This window comes from Benincasa hispida, chromosome 1, assembly GCF_009727055.1.
Source record: "Benincasa hispida cultivar B227 chromosome 1, ASM972705v1, whole genome shotgun sequence".
Taxonomy (NCBI): Eukaryota; Viridiplantae; Streptophyta; class Magnoliopsida; order Cucurbitales; family Cucurbitaceae; genus Benincasa; species Benincasa hispida.
In genome coordinates, this window is record NC_052349.1 from 3,744,556 (window position 1) to 3,772,247 (window position 27,692).

Consider the following 27,692-nt stretch of genomic DNA (forward strand, 5'->3'; position numbering starts at 1 on the left):
TTTATCGGAAGCTCATTATCTTGCTGGAGATCTGATAGTACTTTCTTCAACCAAATTTCTCCACAAGTCCCTAGACTCATGGCCCTATACTCAGCCTCAGCACTACTTCTAGCAACAACTCCTTGTTTCTTACTTCTCCAGGTGACAAGATTACCCCAGACAAACGTACAGTACCCAGACATTGATTTTCTATCAACAACAGACCTTGCCCAGTCAGAATCAGTGTAAGCTTCAACAGATCGTTTTTCGGTCTTTATGAACATTAGACCTTTGTCAGGGGTTCCTTTCAAGTATCGAAGGATACGATCAACTACTGTCATATGATCCTCACATGGAGCTTGCATAAATTGACTGACAACACCTACTGAATAAGAAATATCAGGTCTTGTGTGAGACAAGTAGATCAACTTCCCAACTAATCATTGACATCTTTCTTTATTAACAGGAACTCTATCATTCTTATCACTGAGCTTCGCATTATACTCTACTGGTGTGTCAACAGGTTTACACCCAGTCATGCATGTTTCCTTTAGTAAGTCCAGAGTATATTTTTGTTGAGAGACTGATATACCTTCTTTTGAGCGAGCCACTTCCATTCCCAAAAAGTATCTTAGCTTCCCGAGGTCTTTAATTTCAAATTCTCGAGCCATCTCTATTTTGAATCTCATGATCTCTGCTTCATCATCCCCAGATAAAACAATGTCATCAACATAGACAATAAGAGAGCTATCTTCCCTGATGTTGATCTTTTTATAAAAAGAGTGTGATCAGAATGCCCCTAAACATACCCCTGTGCTTTTACAAAGGTTGTGAACCTATCAAACCAGGCCCTTGGAGACTGTTTCAATCCGTATAACGACTTCCTCAATCTACACACCTTGTTTTTTAATTGACTCTCGAACCCAGGAGGAGGACTCATATAGACTTCCTCTTCAAGTTCCCCATTCAAAAAGGCATTTTTAACATCAAGCTGGTTTAGGGACCAATCCTTATTTACAGCAACAGACAAGAGCACTCGGATAGTGTTAAGTTTGGCTACAGGAGAAAAAGTTTTAGAATAATCTACTTCATAGGTCTGAGTAAATCCTCTTGCAACAAATCTAGCCTTGTACCGGTCAATCATCCCATCTGACTTGTATTTTATAGTAAACATCCATTTACATCCAACTGTCTTGTGCCCTTCAGGCAAAGCTGCCTGTTCCCAAGTTCTATTCTTCTCGAGCGCTCTCATTTCTTCCATAACAGCAGACCACCATTCTGGTTTTTTCATTGCAACACTTATGTCATTTGGAACCGCCTCAGCGTCCAAACTAGTAGTGAATGCTTTGAACTCGGTTGCCAGATTACTATACGTCATGTAACTATGCGTAGGATATTTAGTACATAAACGAGTGCCTTTCCTCAGAGCTATAGGCAGATCAAGCGATGCATCATGTTCTTTCACCTCTCCAGGCTCCTCTCCATGATCAACTATCTGTGTATCAGAGACTTCTTCTACACCATCATTAGCAAGAATCATTTCATTCTCTACTGTCTCCCCTTCTGCCATTTTTTCAGTATTACTACTTTTGTCTCCCTTGTCTTGCCTGCATTCATCAGTCTCCATACATACATCAACATCATTAATTTCAGGAATGGACATACCTAGATCTGATGGCAGGTTAGACTCATGTACTAGAGCCGGCAGTTTTGGCTCGACAGGTGACACTGTTTCCTTCCTGAGATTCTTCCTATAGTAAGTTTTCCAAGGAACTTGGTTGGTAGAAAGGACCAGACTGTCATGCTCAGAACTAGGTTTAGACAAGGTTTGAATGGAAGTTGATTCTAAGGGAATAGCATAGGATGACCAGTTAGTCTCTTCACTCATGTTCTCCCCCTGAAGATGACTAACAAGGAAAAACGACTGATCTTCGAGGAAGGTGACATCCATTGAGACATAGTACTTACGAGAGGACGGGTGATAGCACTTATATCAGTTGAAAATAGAGTTATTAACCTAGGGGCATTTATGTAATTGCGTAGACCCCTAAGGTTTATTACTGTCTATTTATACAGTGTGTCCCTGTGTATTCAGTGTATCAGATTAAAAATAATAAGAAAAGTCTCTATATCGTGGTTTTTCTCCCTGTACTAAGGTTTCCACGTAACTGTGTGTTATTCTCTTCTCTACGCTTTTACTTTTAACATGGTATCAGAGCGAGATGACGAAACCCCAACCGCTATGGAAGAGAATCAAGCACAGTCATCTTCTGAATATGGAAATTCAAGTTTTAACATGAAGACGGCGATTCAAGCGGCTGTAAAAGAATGTTTTCAAGCAGCCTTACCGCGGTTACTTTCAACCGTCCAAAAGCAGTCGATGGAGAGTCCGTGGGAGCCGCCGCATCAGACAGAAGTTTCGATCGACGGACGAGTAGACTGCAGACATACCAATCCGATTGTTCCAGGTGATAGGGTGTTGGCGTTTGTGCCATCGGAGTCCGCCACACCGCCTCAGATATCTTCGTTGGTTGGGGTCGCGCCGATCGGCCAGCTTGCCTCAGATCTGGTCGACTTCCAGCGAGCTATGCCAAACAAGAACACAATGGAGATCGACCGCGCGTCTGACACCTTCACTACTGGAGTCGATCGACCGTCCGCATCAAACATGCTCGACCGACAGAGTGGGTTTCAGCCATCGATCTACTACCCAACGGCGAGCCAGCCTACCGGCGATCATCTCGAGTTGTCCGGTCGGCTGGGTTCTTCAAGGTTGCCTTCGACCTCCGTCCAGCCGGCGACTGCCTTCCAGCCGGTGATGTCGTTTCAGCAGAAAGTAGCAAACCCGGTTCCAGCCGCTTGTGGTTCGACCCATTACCCAGACGATGTGAGACAACGGTTGGCTTATCTGCAACAACAGATTTCAAATTTGGATACAATGTTTGGCGCAAATCCCAATCCTGTTCAACCAATTTATTCAGAGAACCCGGTAAACTCGTTTCCTGTTCTGCCGAATATTTCTTATTTATTTGGTTCAATAGGTAATTCTGCAGGACTTCTTGTAGGGGAAAAATTAAATGGCCAGAATTATTTCTCTTGGTCCCAATCAATCCAAATGGCCCTGGAAGGGTGTCACAAATTTGGGTATCTGACAGGGGAAATTCCAAAACCAGCACCTGACGATCCACAGAAACGAATCTGGAAAGGAGAAGACTCACTGTTACGCTCGGTTTTGGTGAATAGTATGGAGCCTCAAATAGAGAGACCATTATTATATGTTGCAACCGCCAAGGATATCTGGGAGGCAGCGCAAGATTTGTACTCAAAAAGACAGAATGCCTCTCGACTATATACGCTCCACAAACAGGTCCATGAATGCAAACAAGGATCCATGGACGCTACATCTTATTTTAACAAACTGTCAATGCTATGGCAAAAAATGGACTTGTGTCGAGAGATTGTCTGGAACTGTGCACAAGATGGGGCACAATACTTGAAAATCGAAAAGGCAGATCGTGTTTACGTGTTCTTGGCTGGATTGAATCCTAAATTCGATGGTGTCCATAGTCGAATAATGGGCCAACACCCGACTCCTTCACTTAGAGAAGTCTGCTTCGAAATACGGCTTGAAGAGGATCGATCGTGTGCTATGAATAATTCCATTCCTACAACTGACGCAGTTGCCTTTGTTGCAAAGTCGTCCAGTGCTGATGGCGATAAAAAACCTCCACCTGTGTGTGAACATTGTAAAAAGCTCTGACACACAAAGGATCAGTATTGGAAATTGCACGGGAAGCCCCCAAACAGCAGGCGACGACAGTCATGAGACAAATCTAATACTAGTCGTGCCCTGGTAAGTGACTCAGTAGATGAACAGACTCGGAAGCAATCTTCCATTGACAGTAAACACAACTTGGGTACGGTTGGGGTGAGTGCAATTGCACAATCAGGTAATTTCCCTTCCTTTGGCCTGATTAGTATGAATGGTAAAAAACCATGGATTGTGGACTCAGGGGCCACAGATCATCTTACAAGTTCTTCAGAATTGTTTATGTCATATAACTCAAGTGTTGGTAATGAGCGTATTCGCATTACAGACGGGTCTTTTGCCCCTGTTGCGGGGAAAAGCCATATCTCTCCGTTTGACGGTTTAATTCTACTTGATACCTTACATGTGCCTAAAATATCGTATAATCTGTTGTCTGTCAGTAAAATAACAAGAGATTTGAAGTGTAAGGCAATTTTCTCACCTGATTCCGTTTTATTTCAGGATCTGAAATCGAGGATGACGATTGGCACTGCCTGGCACGATAGGGGACTATACTTCCTTTCTGAAGAAGCTTCCTCTAGAGATGATCATCAAACTGGGTTTATGTCTTTAAATTTCTCTGCTTCTGAAAATGACTTTATGTTGTGGCATTTCCGTTTAGGACATCCTAATTTTCAATATATGAAGTATTTATTTCCGCATTTATTTCGCAATGTTAATACTTCTTCTTTAAATTGTGATGTGTATTCGTGCCGAGAAAAATCGTGTTTCTTTCCGGTCTCAGCCTTACAAACCCTCGAGTCCTTTTTCCCTTGTTCACAATGATGTATGGGGTTCCTCACCAGTTACTACTTCCACTAGAAAACGGTGGTTTGTCACTTTTATAGATGATCACACCCGCCTTACCTGGGTTTTCCTTCTTACTGACAAATCTGAAGTGTCATCTATTTTTCAACAATTTTATACAACTGTCGAAACTCAGTTTAAAACAAAGATTGGGATTTTACGAAGTGATAATGGGTGAGAATTTTTCAATACCTCCTTCAGGGATTTTCTTGTTTCTAAGGGTATTGTCCACCAGAGATCGTGTGCATACACTCCGCAACAAAATGGAGTAGCTGAGCGTAAAAATCGTCATCTGGTTGAAATAGCCCAGTCTCTTATGTTATCTGCCACTCTTCCGTCATACCTATAGGAAGATGCAGTTCTCACTGCTGCCCATCTCATTAATCGGATGCCTTCTCGTATTCTTAATCTTCATACTCCTTTAGAATTGTTTAAAGTGTCCTTTCCAACTCCTCAATTGATCTCTGATGTTCCTCTTCGGGTTTTTGGTTGTGTTGTTTTTGTTCACTCCCATGGTCCAAACCGCACAAAATTAACTCCTCGTGCTCAGAAGTGTGTTTTTGTTGGATATCCACTCCATTAACGTGGATATAAGTGCTATCACCCGTCATCTCGTAAGTACTATGTCTCCATGGATGTCGCCTTCCTCGAGGATCAGTCGTTTTTCCCTGTTAGTCATCTTCAGGGGGAGAACATGAATGAAGAGACTAACTGGTCATCTTATGCTATTCCCTTAGAATCAGCTTCCATTCAAACTGTCTAAACCTAGTTCTGAGCATGACAGTCTGGTCCTTCCTACCAACCAAGTTCCTTGGAAAACTTACTATAGGAAGAATCTCAGGAAGGAAGCAATGTCACCTGTCGAACCAAAACTGTCGGCTCCAATGCAGGAGTCAGACCCGCCATCAGGTCCAGGTACGTATATTCTTGAAATTAATGATGTTGATGTATGTATGGAGACTGATGAAGACAGGCAAGACAAGGGAGAAGGAAGCAGTAATACTAAAAGAGTGACAGAAAGGGAAACTGCAGAGAATAAAATGATTCTTGCTAATGATGATGTGGAGGATACTACTGAAATTTCTGATACACAGATAGTCGATCATGGTGAGGAGCCTGGAGAGGTGAAAGACGTGATGCATTGCTTGATCTTCCTATAGCTCTAAGGAAAGGCACTCGTTCATGTACTAAATACCCTATGCATAGTTACATGATGTATAGTAATCTGGCATCCGAGTTCAAAGCATTCACTACTAGTTTGGACACTGAGGCGGTTCCAAATGACATAAGTGTTGCAATGAAAAAACCAGAATGGCGGTCTACCGTTATGGAAGAAATAAGAGCTCTCGAGAAGAATGGAACGTGGGAACAAGTGGCTTTGCCTGAAGGGCACAAGACAGTTGGATGTAAATGGGTGTTTACTATAAAATACAAGTCAGATGGGACGATTGACCGGTATAAGGCTAGACTCGTTGCAAGAGGCTTTACTCAAACATATGGAGTAGATTATTCTGTAACTTTTTTCTCCTATGGCTAAAATTAACACTATCCGAGTGCTCTTGTCAGTTGTTGTGAATAAAGATTGGCCTCTACACCAACTTGATGTTAAAAATGCTTTTTTGAATGGGTAACTTGAAGAGGAAGTCTATATGAGTCCCCCTCTTGGGTTCAAGAGTCAATTCAAAAACAAGGTGTGTAGATTGAGGAAGTCACTATACGGATTGAAACAGTCTCCAAGGGTCTAGTTTGACAGGTTCACAACTTTTGTGAAAACACAGGGTTATATTCAGGGACATTATGATCACACTCTTTTTATAAAATGATCGACATCAGGGAAGATAGTTGTTCTTATTGTCTACGTTGATAACATTGTTTTATCTGGGGATGATGATGCAGAGATCATGAGGCTCAAACCAGAGATGGCCCGAGAGTTTGAAATTAAAGACCTCGGGAAGCTAAGATACTTCCTGAGAATGGAAGTGGCTCACTCAAAAGAAGGTATATCAGTCTCTCAACGAAAGTATACTCTGGACTTACTAAAAGAAACAGGCATGACTGGGTGTAAACCTGTTGACACACCAATAGAGTATAATGTGAAGCTCAGTGATAAGAATGATAGAGTTCCTGTTAATAAAGAAAGATATCAACGGTTAGTCGGGAAGTTGATCTACTTGTCTCACACAAGACCTGATATTTCTTATGCAGTACGTGTTGTGAGTCAGTTTATGCAAGCTCTTTGTGAGGATCATATGATAGCAGTTGAACGTATCCTTCGATATCTAAAAGGAACTCCTGGTAAAGGCCTAATGTTCAAAAAGACCAATAAACCATCTGTTGAAGCCTACACTGATGCTGACTGGGCAAGGTCTGTGGTTGATAGAAAATCGACGTCTGGGTATTGTACGTTTGTCTGGGGTAATCTAGTCACCTGGATAAGTAAGAAACAAGGAGTTGTTGCTTGAAGTAGTGCTGAGGCTGAGTATAGGGCCATAAGTCTAGGGATTTATGAAGAAATTTGGTTGAAGAAAGTATTATCAGATCTCCAGCAAGATAATGAGCTTCCGATGAAATTGTTCTGTGACAATAAAGCTGCCATCAATATTGCAAATAACCCAGTTCAACATGACAAAACTAAACACTTAGAGAAAGACAGACATTTCATTAAGGAACGGTTGGACAGTGGAAACATATGCATCCCTTATATTCCTTCAAATCAACAAGTTGCTAATGTACTTACAAAAGGGTTACTGAGACAAAGTTTTGATTATTGTGTAAGCAAGTTGGACCTTGTCGATATTTATGCTCCAACTTGAGGGGGAGTGTTGAAGATAAGGTTATTAACCTAGGGGCGTTTATGTAATTGTGTAGGGTTTCCTACTGTCTATTTATACAGTGTGTCCCTATGTATTTAGTGTATCAGATTAAAAATAATAAGAAAAGTCTCTATATCGTGGTTTTTCTCTCTGTACTAGGGTTTCCACGTAACTGTATGTTATTCTCTTCTCTGCCCTTCTACTTTTAACAATATCCACGTTGATGAAGTGGATATCTAACAAAGACACACTTCTGAGCACGCGGAGCAAATTTTGTGCAGTTTGGACCATGAGAGTGAACAAAAGCAACACAACCAAAAACCCGAAGAGGAACATCAGAGATCAATCAAGTGGTTGAAAATGACTCTTTAAACAATTCTAAAGGAGTATGAAGATTAAGAATACGAAAAGGCATCCGATTAATGAGATGGGCAGCAGTGAGAACTGCATCTTCCTATAGGTATGACGGAAGAGTGGCAGATAACATAAGAGACTGGGCTACTTCAACCAGATGACGATTTTTACGCTCAGCTACTCCATTTTGTTGCGGAGTGTATGCACACGAGCTCTGGTGGACAATACCCTTAGAAACAAGAAAATCCCTGAAGGAGGTATTGAAAAATTCTCACCCATTATCACTTCGTAAATTCCCAATCTTTGTTTTAAACTGAGTTTCGACAGTTGTATAAAATTGTTGGAAAATAGATGACACTTCAGATTTGTCAGTAAGGAGGAAAACTGAGGTAAGGCGGGTGTGATCATCTATAAATGTGACAAACTACCGTTTTCCAGTGGAAGTAGTAATTGGTGAGGGACCCCATACATCACTGTGAACAAGGGAAAAAGGACTCGGGGGTTTATAAGGCTGAGACCGGAAAGAAACACGATGTTGCTTGGCACAAATACACACATCACAATTTAAAGAAGAAGTATTAACATTGCGAAATAAATGCGAAAATAAATACTTCATATATTGAAAATTCGGATGTCCTAAACAGAAATGCCACAACATAAAGTCATTTTCAGAAGCAGAGAAATTTAAAGACATAAACCCAGTTTGATGATCATCTCTAAAGGAAGCTTCTTCAAAAAGGAAGCAGAGTCCCCTATCGTGTCGGGCAATGCCAATCGTCATCCCCGATTTCAGATCCTGAAACAAAACGGAATCAAGTGAGAAAATTGCCTTACACTTCAAATCTCTTGTTATTTTATGACAGACAACAGATTATACGATATTTTAGGCACATGTAAGGCATCACGCAGAATTAAACCGTCAAACGGAGAGATATTGCCTTTCCCCACAACAGGGGCAAAGAGCCCATCTGCAATGCGAATACGCTCATTACCAGCACTTGGGTTATATGACATAAACAATTCTGAAGAACTTGTAAGATGATCTGTGGCCCCTGAGTCGACAATCCATGGCTTTTTACCATTTATACTAATCAGGCCAAATGAAGGGAAATTACCTGACTGTGCAATTGCACTCACCCCAACCGCACTCAAGTTGTGCTTATTGTCAACGGAAGATTGCTTCTGAGTCTGTTCATCTACTGAGTCACTTACCAGGACACAACTAGTATTAGATTTGTCATGAGACTATCGTCGCCTGCTATTTGGGGGCTTCCCATGCAATTTCCAACACTGGTCCTTTGTGTGCCAAAGCTTTTTACAATGTTCACACACGGGTGGGGGTTTTTTATCGCAATCAGCACTGGACGACTTTGCAACGAAGGCGGCTGCGTCAGTTGTAGGAATGGAATTATTCATGGCACATGACCGATCCTCTTCAAACCGTATTTAAAAGCAGACTTCTCTAAGTGAAGGAGTCGGGCGTTGGCCCAATATTCGACTACGGACACCATCGAATTTGTAGGAATGGAATTATTCATGGCACATGACCGATCCTCTTCAAACCGTATTTAAAAGCAGACTTCTCTAAGTGAAGGAGTCGGACGTTGGCCCAATATTCGACTACGGACACCATCGAATTTAGGATTTAATCCAGCCAAGAACACGTAAACACGATCTGCCTCTTCGATTTTCAAGTATTGGGCTCCATCTTGTGCATAGTTCCAAACAATCTCTCGACACAAGTCCATTTCTTGCCATAGCATTGACAGTTTGTTAAAATAAGATGTAACGTCCATGGATCCTTGTTTGCATTCATGGATCTGTTTGTGGAGCGTATATAGTAAAGAGGCATTCTGTCTTCTTTAGTACAAATCTTGCGCTGCCTCCCAAATATCCTTGGCGGTTGCAACATATAATAATGGTCTCCCTATTTGAGGCTTCACACTATTCACCAAAACAGAACGTAACAGTGAGTCTTCTCCTTTCCAGATTCGTTCTTGTGGATCGTCAGGTGCTGGTTTTGGAATCTTCCTTGTCAGGTACCCAAATTTGTGACGCCCTTCTAGGGCCATTCGGATTGATTGGGACCAGGAGAAATAATTCTGGCCATTTAATTTTTCCCCTACAAGAAGTCCTGCAGAATTACCCATTGAACCAGATAAATAAGAAACATTCGGCAAAACAGGGAACGAGTTTATTGGGTTCTCTGAATAAACCGATTGAACAAGATTGGGATTTGCGCTAAACATTGTATCCAAATCTGAAATCTGTTGTTGCAAATAAGCCAACCGTTGTCTCACATTGTCTGGGTAATGGGTCGAACCACAAGCAGTTAGAACTAAGGCTCCTACTTTCTGTTGAAACGACATCACCGGCTGAAAGGCAGTCGCCGGCTGGACGGAGGTCGCCGGCAACTGTGAAGAACCCAACCGACCGGACAACTCGAGATGATCGCCAGCAGGATGGCTCGCCATTGGGTAGTAGATCGACAGCTGAAACGCTTTCTGTTGGTCGAGCATGTTTTACGCGGAAGACCGGTCAGACCCATTTGACGCGGAAGGTCAGTCGACTCCAGCAGTGTTCGCGTTTGGCGTGGCTCTTTGGAAATCGATTAGAACTGAGGCGAGTTGGCCAATCGGCACGACCCTAACTAGCGCAGGTGTCTGAGACAACGCGGCAGACTCCGATGGCACGAACGGCAACACGCTATCACCTGGAACGGTCGGATCGATCTGTCTACGGTCTGCTCGTCCGTTGATCGGAGCTCCTGTTTGATGCGACGGCTCCCACGGACGGCGGCTCTCCATTGATTGTTGTTGGACGACCGAAAGCAACTCCGGTAAGGTTGCTTGAAAACATTCTTTTACAGCCGCACGAATCGCCGTCTTCATGTCAAAACTCGAAGTTCCATCTGCAGAACATGACTGTGCTTGATTCTCTTCCATAGCGGCTAGGGTTTCGTCACCTAGCTCTGATACCATGTTAAAAGTAAAAGCGTAGAGAAGAGAATAACACGCAGTTACGTGGAAACCCTAGTACAGGGAGAAAAACCACGATATAGAAACTTTTCTTATTATTTTTAATCCGATACACTGAATACACCCACACACTGTATAAATAGACAGTAGGAAACCTTAGGGGTATACACAATTACATAAACGCCCCTAGGTTAATAACCCTATTTTCAATAGCTTTACTCCCAACGCCGTCGCCACCGGCCACTTCATCCAGCCGCCGGAATCTGAAGTCGGTGCTACTGGATCTTCCACACATCACCAAGGCAAGTCCATAGTTGGAGTGATGTGCCGTTACCCACCTATAACAGCTTGTTGACGCCTGGGTTCCTCCATCCACCGCCGCCCAGCTATGAACATCATGGGTCCATGGGTCTTTCTCCGGCAATGGTTCAACAATAGTTAGTTGATCTTCTAGTGAATTTTCAACAACAAATCGCCGCTCTTGGGGTAGCCTTAGGTGCTTCCACAACCACAAACTTAAATTCAAGTGTATTGAATTCAGAGGTTCCTTCCAATTTACCGATGTATCCAAAGAATCCGGTAATCTCTTTCCCTGCTTTGGCTACTGCAAATTATTTGTCTGGTTCTATGGGAAATTCCCCAAGCTTAATTGCAAGAGAAAAGTTAAACGGCCAGAATTATTTCTCCTGGCCTCAATCTATTAAAATGGTCCTTGAAGGGCGTCACAAGTTCGGTTATTTGACTGGTGAGATACGCAAACCTAGACCAGGGGATCCTCGAGAGTGCATTTGGAAAGGAGAGGACTCCTATGATCACTACTGATTAATAGTATGGAGCCTCAGATAGGGAAACCATTGTTGTATACTGCCACCACTCGAGATATCTAGGAGTTGTTCAAAAATTATATTCAAAAAGGCAAAATGCATCTCGTCTTTACACTCTGTGCAAACAAGTTCACGAGTGCAAACAAGGGACGATGGATTTCACTTCGTACTTTAATAAATTGTCCCTAATCTGGTAGAAAATGGACTTGTGTCACAAAATTATTTGGGATTATCCATGTGGAGGTGTCTAGTATTCCAAAATTGAGGAAGTAGATAGGGTATCTAATTTCTTAGCTGGTTTGAACTCCAAATTTGATGCAGTGCGAGGTCGTATATTGGGATAGAAACCTATACCCTCTCTTATGGACGTGTGTTCTGAGATCCACCTTGAGGAAGACAGATCCAGTACTATGAACATCACTACTGTGTCACCTCCTGATTTTGTTGCTTTTAGTGTGAAATTATCTGATAATGATGGAAGCACAATGGAAAACAGACTCCAGTGTGTGAACATTGCAAAAAAAAAACCTGGCATACAACGGAACAATGCTGGAAATTACATGGTAGACGACCAAATGGTAGAAGAGGCCCTCCGCAAGACAAGTCCAATCCCGGTCGTGCATTGGTAAGTGAATTTGCGAGTGCTTCCCAGTCACAACCTCAGGTAAATTGCCAAAGTGACTATGTTGTCCCTTCTCTTGGGGCAATGCTCAATCAGGTACATCACAACCCTTAAGTTTCCTAAGTATAAATGACAATAAACCATGAATACTTGATTCAGGGGCTACAGATCACTTAACTGGGTCATTTGATCACTTCCTATCGTATCTTCCGTGTGCTGGAATGAAAAGATCATAATTGCATATGGATCTTTTGCTCCTATTGCAGGCAAAGGTCATATTTCTCCCTTCCATGATTTAACTTTACAGAATGTGTTGCATGTACCTAAATTATCTTACAATTTGCCATCTATTAGTAAGATGACCCGAGATCTAAATTGTCAAGTTGCCTTCTCGCCGGATAATGTTTTCTTTCCGGACTTGAGCTCGGAGAAGACGTTTGTTATCTTTGTATTTTTCAACTTCGGAAAAAGATTGTATGTTGTGGCATTTTTGCCTTGGTCATCCAAATTTTCAATATATGAAATTTTTATTTCCTCATTTATTCCATAAAGTTGATACTTCTTCTCTTTCTTGTGATGTGTGCATTCGTGCAAAACAACATAGGGTCACCTTTCCCTCTCAACCTTACAAGCCTTCTCGACCCTTTACTTTTATTCATAGTGATGTTTGGGGTCCCTCTAGTATTACCACCTCTTTAGGAAAATATTGGTTTGTGACATTTATCGATGATCATAACTGTCTTAGGTGGGTCTTTCTTCCCACTGAAAAATCAGAGATCTCGTCGATATTTCAACAATTTTACACCACTATAGAGACTCAGTTCAATACTAAAATTGTTATTCTTCGAAGTGACAATGGTCATAAATTTCTCAATAATACACTTTGTGAATTTCTGTCCTCCAAAGGCATTGTTCACCAAAGTTGGTGTGCCCTATACCCACCCCTCAACATAATGGAGTGCTTGAAAGGAAAAAAATCGTCACCTCCTCGAGGTTGTCCAATCTCTCATGCTATCTACCTCTCTTCCATCTTATTTGTGGGGAGATGCAGTTCTTACTACAGCTTATCTGATTAACCAAATGTCTTCTCATGTTCTCTAACTCCAAACCCCTCTTGAATGCCTCAAGGACTCGTACCCGACCACACGACTCATTCCTAATGTTCCTCTCTGGGTTTTTGGGTGTTCTGTCTTTGTCCATAGTCATGGCCCTAACCAAACTAAGTTTAGCCCTCGTGCTTAGAAATGTGTCTTCCTTGGATATCCTCTTCACCAGTGAGGTTATAAATGCTTTCATCCTTCTTCTCGAAAATACTTGATCTCCATGGATGTCACATTCCTTGAGGATAAACTTTTATTCCCTATTAGTCATCTTCAGGGGGAGAGTACTAGTGAAGAGACTAACTGGTCAACATCCTCGTTCCCTATTGTTCTTCCTGAGCCCATCTTGAGTCCCCATGACAATGTTCTACCAACTAAGCAGGTCCCTTGGCTAACATACTACGAGAAGAATCTCAGAAAGGAAATTGTGTCCCCTACTGTTCCGCCGGCTCCGGTCCATGAATCTAAACCGACACAAGCTCAAGGTACTACTGAGTGTCCCTGATAATAATGATTTGTGTGTCAAAGATGATATTGTGGATGTAATTGAGAATGGTAGGATTGATGTGTTCGTTCCAGAAAATAACAGGGTAGCAGACAGTGATGAGACTACAACAGAAACACAAGAGAGTGAAATTCTACCTCAACCTGAAACGTGTGATCAGAATCCTACTACAGGTGGGAAAGCAAATGAAAAGTCAGACAAACCTGAGGATTATGATGTTTCTCTTGACATGCCAATTGCCTTGAGAAAGGGCACCAGGTCTTGCACTAAGTATTCTATGTATAGCTTTCTATCTTACAGTAATCTGTCTTCTAAGTTCAGGGCTTTCACTGCCAATCTTGACACAGCAACAATACCAAAAAAACATACATGTGGCTAAGGAAATTCCATATTGGAAAGACTACTGTTATGGAAGACATGAGAGCTCTTGAAAAAAATAAGACATGGGACCTTGTTACTCTCTCAAAGGGACATAAAACAATTGGGTGCAAGTGGATGTTCACTCTGAAGTATAAATTTGATGGTACTTTAGACAAGTACAAGGCCAGACTTGTAACGAAAGAGTTTACTCAGATTTATGGGGTAGACTATTCAGAAACTCTCTCCTATAATGAAGTTAAACACGATTAGGGTTCATCTCTTTGTTGCAATAAATAAAGATTGGCCTCTTCACCAACTTAATGTGAAAAATGTCTTTCTAAATGGTGATTTAGAAGAAGAGGTGTATATGAGCTCTCCTCTAGGTTTTGAAGCTCAATTTGATCATCAAGTATGTAAACTCAGGAAGTCCTTGTATGGTCTGAAACAGTCCCGAGAGCTTGGTTTGAAAGATTTACTACCTTTGTTAAATTCCAAGGGTTCACTCAAAGACACTCTGACCATACAATGTTCACAAAAAGGTCGGTGTCTGGAAAAATTGTTGTCCTAATTGTGTACATGGATGATATTATCTTGTCAGAAGATGATATTAATGAGATCACCAAACTGAAAAAGAAGATGGCAGACGAGTTTGAAATCAAAGACCTCGGGAATCTAAAGTATTTCCTTCGAATGGAAGTGGTCAGATCAAGAGAAGGAGTCTTTGTCTCATAACAGAAGTACACTCTTAACTTGTTAAAGGAAACAAGTATGACTGGATGTAGACCTACTGACACTCCTATAAAATTCAATGCTAAACTGGCAAATTCTGTTAACAAAGTTCCAGTTGATAAAGAAAGATATCAGCATCTAGTGAGAAAGTTAATTTACTTATCACATACCAGACCAGACATTTCCTATGCTTCCAGTGTTGTCGGTCAATTTATGCAGACACCTCATGAAGAACATATGGAAGCTGTGAATTGAATTCTGAGATATTTGAAAAGCACTCCCAGTAAAGGTCTAATATTCAGAAAAACTGACAGGAAATGCATTGAGACCTATACCGACTCTGACTGGGTAGGATCGATGACTGACAAAAAGTCTACCTTAGGGTACTGTACCTTTGTATGGGGTAACCTAATTACTTGGAGAAAAGCAAAGTGCAGTTGCTAAAAATAGTGCAAAGGCTGAATATAGAGCTTTGTATTTGGGAATTTGTGAAGAAATCTGGTTGAAGAAAGTACTGCCTGATCTTCATCAAAATGGTGTCTTACCTATGAAAATCTATTGCGATAATAAAGCTACTATAAGCATCGCCAATAATCCAGTACAACATGATTGAACGAAACATGTGGAGATTGACAGACACTTTATAAAAGAGAAACTAGACAATGGCAATAACTGTATTTTGTATGTTCCATCAAATCAACAAGTTGCAGATGTTCTCACTAAAAGATTACTCAGACAATTTTGACTCTTGCGTTAGCAAGTTGAGTCTGATTGATATCTATGCCCCAACTTAAGGGGGAGTGTTGGAAATAAGGGACTTAGTTGATTGTTTATAGTCCCAGGGGTATTATAGTTATTTACTTTACCCTATTTTTTCTTTCTTTTTTGTATTTAGGCTTGTTGGAACCTATAAATAAGAATTCTCTTGTATCTCTCACATGATAAAAAATTAATAAAACAGAGACTCTCTATTGTGGTTTTTCCTCCCCGTTTTAGGGTTTTCTATGTAAACCTTGTGTCTCCTCTTTCTCTTTTTCTCTCTTTTTACAAACATTACGATGACATCACCACGCAAAGGAAAGAAAATTTAAATTAGTAAAATACAGACAACAAAAGTTTAAGAAGATAGTACCCCCAAAATCCTCAATGAAATTAGTTTCTCTTTTACCCTTCTTTTATTCTTTTATTTTTTTTTATTTTTTTAATTAAATAGGAAAATAAAATGAAAGCAACACGATGATGAACTTTACGTAATTGAAAGAATTACAAAAAGGGTTTGCATTTAAATAAGGAAAAGCAAAGAAAACCACTATAATGCTTTAAATACCAAACCCAAACAATGAAACAACTTCAACCACTCTTAAAAAATGTTAATGATTGAATATATTGTTGTATTAAGTAATTGCTTACTCCATATAAACTAATCGAAGGATGCTAGCCCTCCCAGTTCTTTACCAAGTTCCTATTACTTATCAAGAAACTTGAACCTATTTATTCTGCTCCAGCTAGAACTGACCTTCATTCTCCTCAGCGAGAGCAGCATACTGCTTCTGTTGCTCCTTAAATAAAGTGCTTCTTTCAGCGGTCTTGGTAGATATTTGATCTTGTAGTTTTCGAACATCTTTCAGGAGTGTTTCAGCATGGTGAATTTTGGCATCAACATCTTGGATGTTCTTCTCCAGTTCCTCCATTTGACTTTTTACAGATTCTGTTTTTTCCTGATCTTGAGAAATGCTTTCCCTTAGCTGTAATAGTGAGAGATTATGTCAGCAAGACAACTCCATCGCCAAAGTACAGAATACATCTGAAATCTTTCTCTCTTTCACAATTAAAGTATCAAATAAAAACTTGAAGGAAAGATCACAGGACCACAAAAGAACGGGACGAAAATGCAGTTAATGGTTGTGTGCCACCCTTCAGAGAGAATAGTAACTAAATAATGCATCTAAGAGTGAACTGAATGGAGGACCAAGAAAGAATTTAAAACTGAAATTGAATAGTATAGTTAATATCAGTCACTCTTTTAGGCCAACCACATTTGTTCCTCGATGTAACAATCTTTACGAAGGAAAAATTACACAAGCTAATACAACGTGGTTGGCAATACCGTTGGATGTAGGAGGGAGAAACTAAGAATTCTTGTTCCACCATATTTGCTAAGGTTTAAAAAGTGGCCACGTTGAACTCTCTTCACCAAAGGGGATCATAGACCTTCAATATCTTTTAAAATTTACTCACCAAAACAGATTAAAATTTAAAACTAAGAATTATTGCTCCACCATACTTTGGGATGTGTAAGATCCCAGACAGTCGAACCTAACTCCTCCAAAAAGGAAAATGCTAGCCAAAGAGATATAGAATTTGAAATCAGTTATCACATATGAATGGAAAACATGAAGAACCTTATATGCTGCGTCTTTTAAAGTTTGAAGATTCTCCAACTTCAGTTTGTAAGTCTTTATTTCATGAGCCTGATCCTTGTGAAGCTTCTTGATGACCTCCAATGCCTTTGTATATCTGGTCAGTAGTATGCTCAAAAATTAAAATATGAACTTACATCATCAATCATGGAAGAATAAGAAGGAATCAAACACCAGAGAATGGGAATATGAAAAGGGGGGGGGAAGGCTTTCCGATACATTGGCAAAACAAATTTCCTAAAGGTAATGATATAGACAATCTTAGTTCTGACTTATGAGGCTAAAGTGAGAGTCAACGGATTCTCTAAGAACAGCAAGAGCAAAAGTAGCATTGCATCAAACGAAATAGATAAGTGACCATCTGGTGATAATTTTTCATAAATATTTTTAATCTTTACTGAAGGGAGAGGGAGAGAGAGAAGATATTGATAATATAGACTTAACTTGAATAAAAGTTGTTACTTATTCTGGCCAATGACAATACCCATTTGAGAACTCAATGTTGTATGTTTACTATTTAAAGACACGATTTAGCCATATTATTTATTATGTCAAGATAAGTCATCAAACAACCTCAACTTCATTGTAACATGGAAACATTACCTTGTAGCAGAGAAGATATCATCAAATTTCTTCTTTAGTGTTGAAGGATCTTGCAATGGCCAGTTAGCTTCATCTTGGTGAACAAATATCACATTTTCCAGAACAGCCTTTGACACGCCCATTAAGGCAGGAATCTCCCTATCCATGTCTGCACATCTATAGCTGAGACAAACTTTCTGCAATTTTACAACAACAAAAACGATGATAACTGAAATTAAGGATGTCAAATTTTAACGAAAAGCATAAAGCTCAAATCACCACATCCCCATGCCACTACCCCGTCAACAAGTATACATGATCAACAGCATAAACAACAGTCACTGCATTATTTTAAGTTACCTAACTCATTTAAAAGCAAAATAAATTATTAACGACATACATAATCTGAGAATATTACTCATCAATACATCAGGAAAAGGATGCCAAAATTCTATAACAAGAAAACATGAAAGCTCTGTCAGGAAACATCGCAGTGCTCTTTGTAAGAAAAAAGGAAAATGACAATCACCATGAAATTGGGTTCCTGATAGTCACAAATGATTGATTGTTGCCTTTATCTAAAGTAGTGACCACGTTAAAATGAAAAGTTGACGCCAAAAAATTGTACAAGAATTCTAACAAAAGCAAGGACGCCCTCTCAACATCAATGAAGAAACCAAGAGGTGAACAGCACCACACTTTCTTTGTATATTCTTTTTAATAAATCCATCTTGACATCTTATCAAGTTCAATGTAAAAGTTTCAAAGACTGTATACCTCAGGGATTCTAAATCATATCAACAATTATGGAAGAAACTGATACAAATAACTAATGTTTGCTGCCCCCACCCCCCACCCCCAACTAATTTTGTTGAAGTCTGACACTTCCTTCCTTCAATTTGGTCACCCACGTTATTTTCTCCCTCACTTAACTCGAAACGTCAAGTTCAGCCACCTTACTCCAAATTGTCTTTCTCCCACTCTCTTTGTTTGCCGCTTTCCTCTTTAGACCCGTATTCCTCAACTTCTTTTGAGTTTCAACATAAAATTACATTTAATTGTTTGAACTTCCTCTGAACCTCCATCTCCCTTCCTTCTGAATTGAAAATACTCTCTAATCTATCATACGAATTAAGTTTTCACGCTTCCAACACCCCTGCATTCAACATGAAGAATTTGTAATCTCTTGGGCTGTCCACTAGCTTCTCATTTCCATTCTCTAGACATACCGCTGACACCAACTGAATAGTCAATGAAGTTATTACCCCACCAAATTCCTCGATCCCAGTTCTACTTTCTCTAAATCTTGCATATCAAAGGAAAATCTAAATGCACAAGCTTCTGTTGAGCAAGACGAAGCTTTGTAGTTCCACTCAACACTCACTTTATTTCAACCTACCATCCTTTTTTCTTCGCCTTGAGAAACCTTCTTAATCCGTGTGAATGATACGTGAAAAATACTAATGTAAAAATGTAAATAATAATAATAATATGCAACACCTCTCCAGTATGTGGATTTATCGTCTGAAGCACGCTTTCAATTGCTTTATACTCCATTTTGGATGCCTTCTGAGTAAGTTGGAACGACCTTATGCAAACCACGTCCTTACCTGCCGCTGTCTTAAACCGAAGCTTGATTTGTCCCTTTGTCTCTGTCTCTCCTGCAACCTACACAGAGGTCCAAGAATACCCAGATAACCAGACAAGTAAGCTTTTAAATCCAAATTCTCTATTTAATGAAGAAGCTACGTGAGCTGAGAATAATGGAAAGCCTGCATATGGATAACCCTTTCGCCTCTGGTCCAAAACAAATATTACATAAAAAAACTGAGAGAGCGAAAACAGACGGACCTTAGGGTCGTGAATGAAGCTGTGGCCGGACCTGGCATTGGGAGGCAACTCGCCGGTACAAGAGAGTTTCAAGCATTCGATTATGGTCTGGGGAAAAAAATCAAATGTAAATCAAGGACCACGAATACTGTTACTTAAATATCAAATGGAGTTCGAGGAGGAGAAATTACAGTTTTCCCAGCACCGTTAGGGCCAACGATCAGAGTCAAGGGCTTGAAGAAGGTGATGACGTTTCTATTTTCGGGGTCAAAACTCCGAATACCTTTAATCAACATCTTGTCTACTGTACTCATCTTTCCTACTTTCGCTGCAATCCGAAAATTTTTATCAAATTATAGAGTGGGAAATTCCGCGAACAGGGATCAAGCGCAAAAGTTTTGCCGATAAACAGCTGCAGCCATGGCGGGAAATGGGTTTTAAATTCTCACTCTGAGAATCGACACTGGCTCGAAACTCAGTTTGGTATTTGGAATGCTAGCAATGAAGAAGACACTTCAAAAGAGCTTGGGGACTTTACTTCGTCTTCATGCGTAGAGTATTAGTTCGTCGCTTAGTCACTTCATCGCCGTGGCTTAGCTAGCTTTCCCGATACGATATAACAGAGGAAGGTGTCGCCGGAGTTTTTTCAACCATCGACAGTGGCGGCAAGGTTTATATATAGCACCAGAAGGTTTGACTCTTTGACCGACGACAGCTGTTATTTTCTTATGGGCCTGGATTTCTAGTTAGTCTTTTGGGCCTGTATAACCAAAGTGATGCAATTAATTTGGGCCCATTTCTGGTCCAAACAAATTTTTTTCTAGAGTCGACCGGACGAATGTCTAATTTGTAAATAAAAATTTAAAAAATAGAATTTCAATCCCAAAAAATGTCTCATATTTAAATATACGATATTTATTTTAAATCATTGATGGATATATCCTTCCTAAGGATCAAAATAATTAAACCATATTAAAAATCAAAATTTCAAAACTACCGTAAATATAGAAATTATAATCCAATCTAATAATTCAAAAATCTAAAATTGAAGAAATATTAAATCAGAAACCCGTTGAAATTATATAAAACAAAAAGGAAAAAATATCGTATGAAAGTAAAAAGTTACCCCTACACTGTTCATCCAAATACAAGGGAGCAAATAAATGAAAGGTAAATATGAAAACAAAAATAAAACACTATCCAACAAATACAACGTCCATACACTGATAATTATTAGGGGTGTTCATGAGTTGGATTGAATTGGGTTGATAGACTCAACCCAATTATTCAGCAACCCAAATAACCTTATTAAAAAATGAACCCAACCTAACTCAACCATGAAATATTTGAGTTGGGTTAGTTTGAGTTAATCGAGTCATTTATTTAAAAAAAAATTCTAAAAAAAGCAAAACATAAATATGTAAAAATCTAATTCAATTATTTTCATAAATTAAATTAAAATTAACAACTCAATTTCAATTTATACAGTGAATTTTTTCTTTTTAAAGTGCAAGTAAACTACTTTTAAGAGTTGTTGAATAATAAAGTATTCAAAAATATTAGAATTAAATAAAATTAAAATCAATATATGTATAAATAATTGTGTTATAAGTAATAACAAAAATATATTTTAAAGTTAATAATAAACTCGGGTTGGTTCGGGTTATATTAAGTGAACCCATGAACCAACCTAACCCATAAAATTTTCATTTATTTGAACCCAACCCAACTCAAATGGGTTGATAATCCAACTCAAACTGTACAGATTGGGTTAGGTTGATTGATTTTTTTGGATCATCGGATTTTTCGAACACTCCTAATAATTATGGTGCAAGCCCCAAGACTTACAATTGAAAACTAAAATAATGAAATCTACCTGTTCTTGAGAATTGATTTGTGTTTTTACAACTTTAAGTGGAACTAAAACCCAAACCATGAACACACAATCTAATCAAATAATTTAAACTATCAAACAATTAGTTAATTAAAAAATATAATATAAAACTAAAATTGCACCCAAGGTCTGGCTTCTCTTAATTAAATCGGGATCATTATAGGTGGCATGGGTGGAGGCGTATGTTTTGCGTGGGCGATTTTTGTGGGTTGTTCAGAGTACGGTTGGGATGTCTTAGTACTTGAGTTCTATCTTGCGTAGTAGAGATAAATTCAAGCATCTAGTTCGTTTGATGGTCGGTCTTGTTTTGTTTAGTGGGATCCTTGGCTGCCGGAGGGTGCGATTTTGGATTCATACAGATCTACAGCGGTTTATGATGCAGGGAGTAGTTTGGAGGCATGGTTGTCGGAGTTCATGGATGGTGAGGGAGGTTGGAGGTGGCCCATAGTGTCTTGGGAGCTGCTTGAGATCTTGGGTCTTTTTCAGGCAGTAGGGCCTAGGGTGAGGAGGGAAGTGATGCATTATTTTATGATGTGGAATTATGGATGAAATGCGATGATGAAAATGTATTGAGCACTCAAGTTTTCTCAGTGGAATCCAAGTGTAAACCCCACTGAGTTTCCTGGTAAGTCCAGGGTCGAATTTAGGGACTTGGGAAAGCAATATGCGGTGGTAATTTTCAGAAGACTTTGCGGTAACCAAAAAAATAAAGCAGTTGATGGGAATGTTGTTTGCGGTAATAAAAATAAATAAATACGGCGGAGTTCAAAAATAGTTGATAAAATGGAAGATACAATGAATATGCGGTGAACGGGTTGAGAAGGGTTTCGGCTAACACTTCCTATGATGCGTTCAAGTTACGAGATCATGCAACACACATACAATAGTAAACCATCTCTCGATACGAATGTCACGGCTTCTAAAGCTAGAATGCATGTGATATATGCGATAAGTCTATAGGACCTACACATAAGCCTCTATTCTTATTTATGCAATGACAAAATGACACACACACAAATAAGGTGACCACATAACATCATACCTATCTCTATGATGCATCAATGCAGATTGGCAACAAAGTTTATCTCTAAGTCCCTATCTTGTTTATGTAGTTTTAATCTTGCTCTCTCGAGTCTAGATTCTAACCTAGATCTCTCAAGTCTTAACTTCTTTCTTTAGACTATCTCTCGAGTAGCTCTAAAAGGATGTTTGGCACAGCATAAAACAAGATAATCGCAAGCAATGAACAACCTAGGTCATGTTAGCTTAGTTATTTTCAACCCATTCGACAAGTTTAGCTACTCATGCGTGCTAAGAGAGTGAACAAATGTAGAATAAAGACTTTTATTGTATAAATATAAAGATGAAGTACAAAATAACAATGCAAGAAGAGAATAAAGAGCCTGGTAGCAATTCTTGCTTCTTAGGTTTATACACTGTCTTTTGCTAGTCGTGTTCAAAAGATAATCTTGCTCTCGCGAGAGTCGACCCGCTTTTTGCTTCTACGCCTCCGGGTTCTCTCTCAAGTTGCCCTAAGCGATCTTCCAGCGTCTCGACTCTTCTCTTACTCCGCCTTAAAATAAAAGGAAAACTATGGACAAGGTTAAACTATTGAATATGTGAACTTGTGAACTTGCTGAACTTCGGAACCCATTTTCTGAAGGATGCCTTCGATATTTATAGAGCTTAGGGATGAAGGACGGCTTCTCTCTTATGATTGCACAGATGAGATGGCTTTAATTCTCGGACTGATGCGCCGAATATTTATCACCGAAAAGCTGAGTGTACTTGTCATCGTTAGCAGCTGTCAACTTAATTCGGATTCGACCGCCATCAGCTTTCTGTCCCATCGTGATTAATTATGCCTTTCACTTAGATGCGCTTACCAAGTTGCACCGACTCTATGCAGCAATCCTTCTTAAGCACATGTTTGCGAACACAATCACCGCAAAGCCTTGCAATAATGTTGTGCTCGTCCGTTGATTTCTTGTGATCGCACTTTTTGCCTTACGCCAACTCATATTCTGCATAAAAACACAAAAGTTAACTGTTTCTATGCGATGGACGCATGTGACTGCTATATTATAAACTTAATGCTTTTGATGCAATCTAACATATTTCATCAACACAAACCTTTATTGTTTAATAACTTGGCACTGTAATAACGTGCATTTCTGCTCGCTATCACACCCCCGAATTTAAATAATGCTTATCCTCAAGCATAAGCTAAAGATTTCCTTTGGCAAGTCGACTGCAATTCTCTTTCCCTAGATTTCTCAAGGATACTCCATTCAAATTCTATACACCAAAATTCCCTTAATTCTTATTCAAGTCTCCTTTTAAAATATTCCTAAGACATAGGGACCGCAAGTTTAACCTTCAAAAAAACTTTACTAAATTTTGGGACATCGCATGATTTATTTCAAAAAGAAAACTTGCATATTTCTTGACATTATTATTTTTTTCTGACCTTGCGCTGATCCAAGTGCCTTGCCTTCATTTTGGCTTGTTCCTACGTGTGTCATGCGAACATCAAACTACGAGCAATGCGCTCTTTCTCAGACTAAACTCATACCTACTTGGCAATGGATTTGTGGTCATTGTATTTATGCATTGCTCCTGGTGACTTACTTTCGTTTTGGCTTATCCCCACGTGTGTCATGCGAACATCCAACTACGGGTAAGTGTCCTTCACAACTTAACTCTTATCAACATGGGTTTTTCCATTGCGTTGACAGTGGAGTTATTATTCTCAGTTTTTTTCTCATAAAGCTAAAAATAGCAAGGTCGAAAATAAATACCTCACCCCTAAATTTAAAATGCGGCAATATCCCAATTGCCAAAAGATTGAAAGAAGTCATGTGATGTTCTTAGAAAGCTTCGTAAAGAGAGTTTGAAATAAAGCTAGCATACCCCTAACTTCTAGAAATATTTCATGAGGTGACTATCTTAAAATTAAGTTGACTCTAGTATATATGAAAGAAATAGAAGCATGTTTTTCATCATTGAAATCATGATTGACAAAGAGACAGCATGTGGCGACTTACTAAATTTATCAATATTAAATAATTGCGGTAATCAAATAGGATGTGGTGATAAAACTTTCAAAAGTAAAATGCGATGCGATAGTGCAGAATTTGAAATAAAGATAAGGAAGAATACAACCCCCAAATTTGCGTTGTCGCCCGCATTGTGTATTGATCCATCCTTCTTTGTGGCGATCTATCTTCTTTGGATTGTGGTGACGGAATAAGATAAGTTGCTTCTTCGTGTAACACTTTCACAATCTTGCGCCTCGATCGTTGCAAGAAAAACAATGAGAGGGTCAAATGATTTTAAACAACAAAAAAAGTTTTTACCCAATCAGTTCAGCACGATTCCCCCCCCCCCCCCCTATTTTTTTTTTAAGAATAGATAAAGAACTGAAAAGATATAGTGGAATGAAAATTCAGAGTAGTAAAGAAAAGTTGAAGATTCCTTGATTCCCAAAATTTATGTCCCTGATGAATTTCGATCGTCTGATAGCGCAAGGACCACCTACTTTATTCTTTCCTTAGTTCCACGGAGTCGACTTGGCGATGCCAGCCTTCTCCATGATACGGTTTTCCTCGTTGGCCATTAACTTTGAATATGTTGGTTCTGTCATCATTCGATAATTCGACTGCGCCATGCGAAAATACTTCTCTAACTATGAATGGTCCGGACCAATGTGATTTTAATTTTTCAGGGAAGAGTCGTAAATCGTGAGTTGAATAGTAAGACCCTCTGCCCGACTTGGAGGTTCTTGTCGCATATATTTTTATCGTGCCAGCGCTTGGTGCGCTTCTTATAAATCTTTGCATTCTCATGTGCGTTGATTCTCCATTATTCCAACTCAACCAGTTGCAGTTTTCTCTCTTCTCTTGCTTTCTTCAAATCAAAGTTTAGTTTCTTCACCGCCCACAATGCCTTGTATTCCAGCTCCAAAGGCAAATGACATGCCTTACTGAATACCAATGCATACGAGGACATATCTATGGGTGTTTTAAATGCAGTTCGGTATATCCACAACGCATTGTCGAGCTTTGTTGCCCAATCATTCCGCGAAGGCCTTACTACCTTCTAAAGTATCAGCTTGATTTCTCGATTAGACACCTTGGCCTGACCATTCATCTACGAATGGTATGTGGTGGCCACTTTGTGGAGAATGTCATATTTGCGCAGCAGCTCATTGACAGTATGATTGACAAAGTGGTACCCTTCAACAATTATTATGGCACGTGGAGTGCCAAAATGAGTGAAAATATTTTTTTTCAGGAATTGAGAGACTACCGCCGCATCGCTTGCGGCGCATCGATATTGCATGTTTCCACGAAATGTTACCCGTGCGTTGGCACCGATCACACTTCATCACGTAGTCAGCTGCATCCTTAAACAATATTGGCCAAAAGAATCCACTCTGTAAAACCTTGGATGCGGTGCACTGTCCTTCAAAGTGCCCACCATATGGTGAGTCCTGACATTGCGATAATATGTGTTGTTGAGCAGCATTTGGTATGCATAGTCGCAGAATCTGGTATGCCCCCCTTTGTACAGATTCAGCTCATCCCATAAATATGATCTGCATTCGTGCTTGAGCCTCCTCTTCCGATGGTCAATATGTTCCTTTGGGAATTGCTCGCAAACCAGATAGTTGACTATGTCGGCATACCATGGAAATTCTTCAATATGGAACAACTGCTCATCTGGGAACACCGCACTCACCTCTGATCATTACGCTCAACCTCAGGGTTTTCCAATCTGGACGAGTGATCTGTAACTTGGTTCTTCGTCCCATTTCGATCAATTGTTTCTATGTCAAATTCTTTGAGGAGGAGAACCCATTTGATCAACCTCGGCTTCGCATCTTTTTTTGTCATTAAATGCTTTATTGTCGAATGATCAGTATGGATGAGTACCTTTGTTCCCTGCAGATATGCTCTAAATTTTTCCAACGCGAAAATTACCGCAAGTAGCTATTTCTCTGTGGTGGTGTAATTGGTCTGAGCAGGATTCAACGTCTTACTCGCACATGCAATGGGATGTAAGATTATATTTCTCTTATGTGCTAAAGCTGCTCCCATCGCATACCCGCTTGCATCGCACATTAATTCAAATGGAAGTGTCCAATCCGGTGTAATTAACACGGGTGCTGTAGTCAGTGCATTCTTCAAAATCCTGAATGCGTTGAGGTAATTGTCGTCAAAATCAAATTTTCTGTCAGCCTCCATCAACGCACTCAGTGGTCGTGCTATTTTCGAAAAGTCTTTGACAAAGCGTCTATAGAATCTAGCATACCCCAAGAAACTTCGTACAGCCTTCACGTTTGTTGGAGGTGGAAGTTTTTCAATTGCTTATATTTTTTCTTTATCCACCTCCAACCCATCCCGAGAAACCTTGCCCTAACATGATGCCCTCCTTTACCATAAAATGACATTTTTCCAGTTAGGAACGAGATTCGTCTCCTTGCATCTTTTCAGTATCTTCTTTAGGTTGGCTAGACAGACTTCATGGGTGTGCCTATAGACAGAGAATTCATCCATGAATATTTCAACAGAGTCCTCAAGATAGTCTAAAAAGATGGCCATCATGTACCTTTGGAACGTGTTTGGCGCATTGTAGAGGCCGAATGACATGTGGCAAAAACAAAAGTCCCATATGGGCAGGTGAATGTGGTTTTGTTCTGATCTTCTGAAGCAATCATAATTTGATTATACTCGGCATAGCCATCCAGAAAGCAGTAAAAAATCATTTTTGGCTAGACGATCTAGCATTTGGTCAATGAACGGTAGATGGAAATGATCTTTCTTTATGGCCGCATTCAGCTTGCGATAGTCCATGCAAACATGCCACTCGGTGACGGTCATTTGCAGTATTAGCTCATTATTTTTGTTCGGGACTACCGTCATGCCACCCTTTTTAGGCACACATTGCACGAGGTTGACCCACGTGCTATCTGCTATCGGATAAATAATGTCTACATCTAACCATTTAATGATCTTCTTTTTAACGACCTATTTCATCGCAGGGTTGAGCCTGCACTGATGTTCAATCGTTGCCTTGTGGTTT

The 27,692-nt window shown here is 39.8% G+C and overlaps 1 protein-coding gene across 3 annotated transcripts in view; it reads right to left on the minus strand.

The window, feature by feature from the left end:
• The window catches only part of LOC120081177 (DNA repair protein RAD50), a 43,632-nt gene extending 23,271 nt beyond the window's left edge, over window positions 1-20,361 (minus strand). For all 3 annotated transcript variants that reach the window (XM_039035877.1, XM_039035871.1, XM_039035886.1), the window contains exons 1-6: window positions 19,903-20,361; window positions 19,733-19,819; window positions 19,382-19,549; window positions 17,903-18,078; window positions 17,282-17,396; window positions 16,396-16,624 (exon numbers count right to left, since the gene is read on the minus strand). In XM_039035877.1, coding sequence (XP_038891805.1) covers window positions 16,396-16,624; window positions 17,282-17,396; window positions 17,903-18,078; window positions 19,382-19,549; window positions 19,733-19,819; window positions 19,903-20,025 — 898 coding nt within the window. In that variant the 5' untranslated portion in view covers window positions 20,026-20,361. The remainder of the gene's footprint in view (window positions 1-16,395; window positions 16,625-17,281; window positions 17,397-17,902; window positions 18,079-19,381; window positions 19,550-19,732; window positions 19,820-19,902) is intronic.
• Between the last annotated feature and the right edge of the window lie 7,331 nt (window positions 20,362-27,692).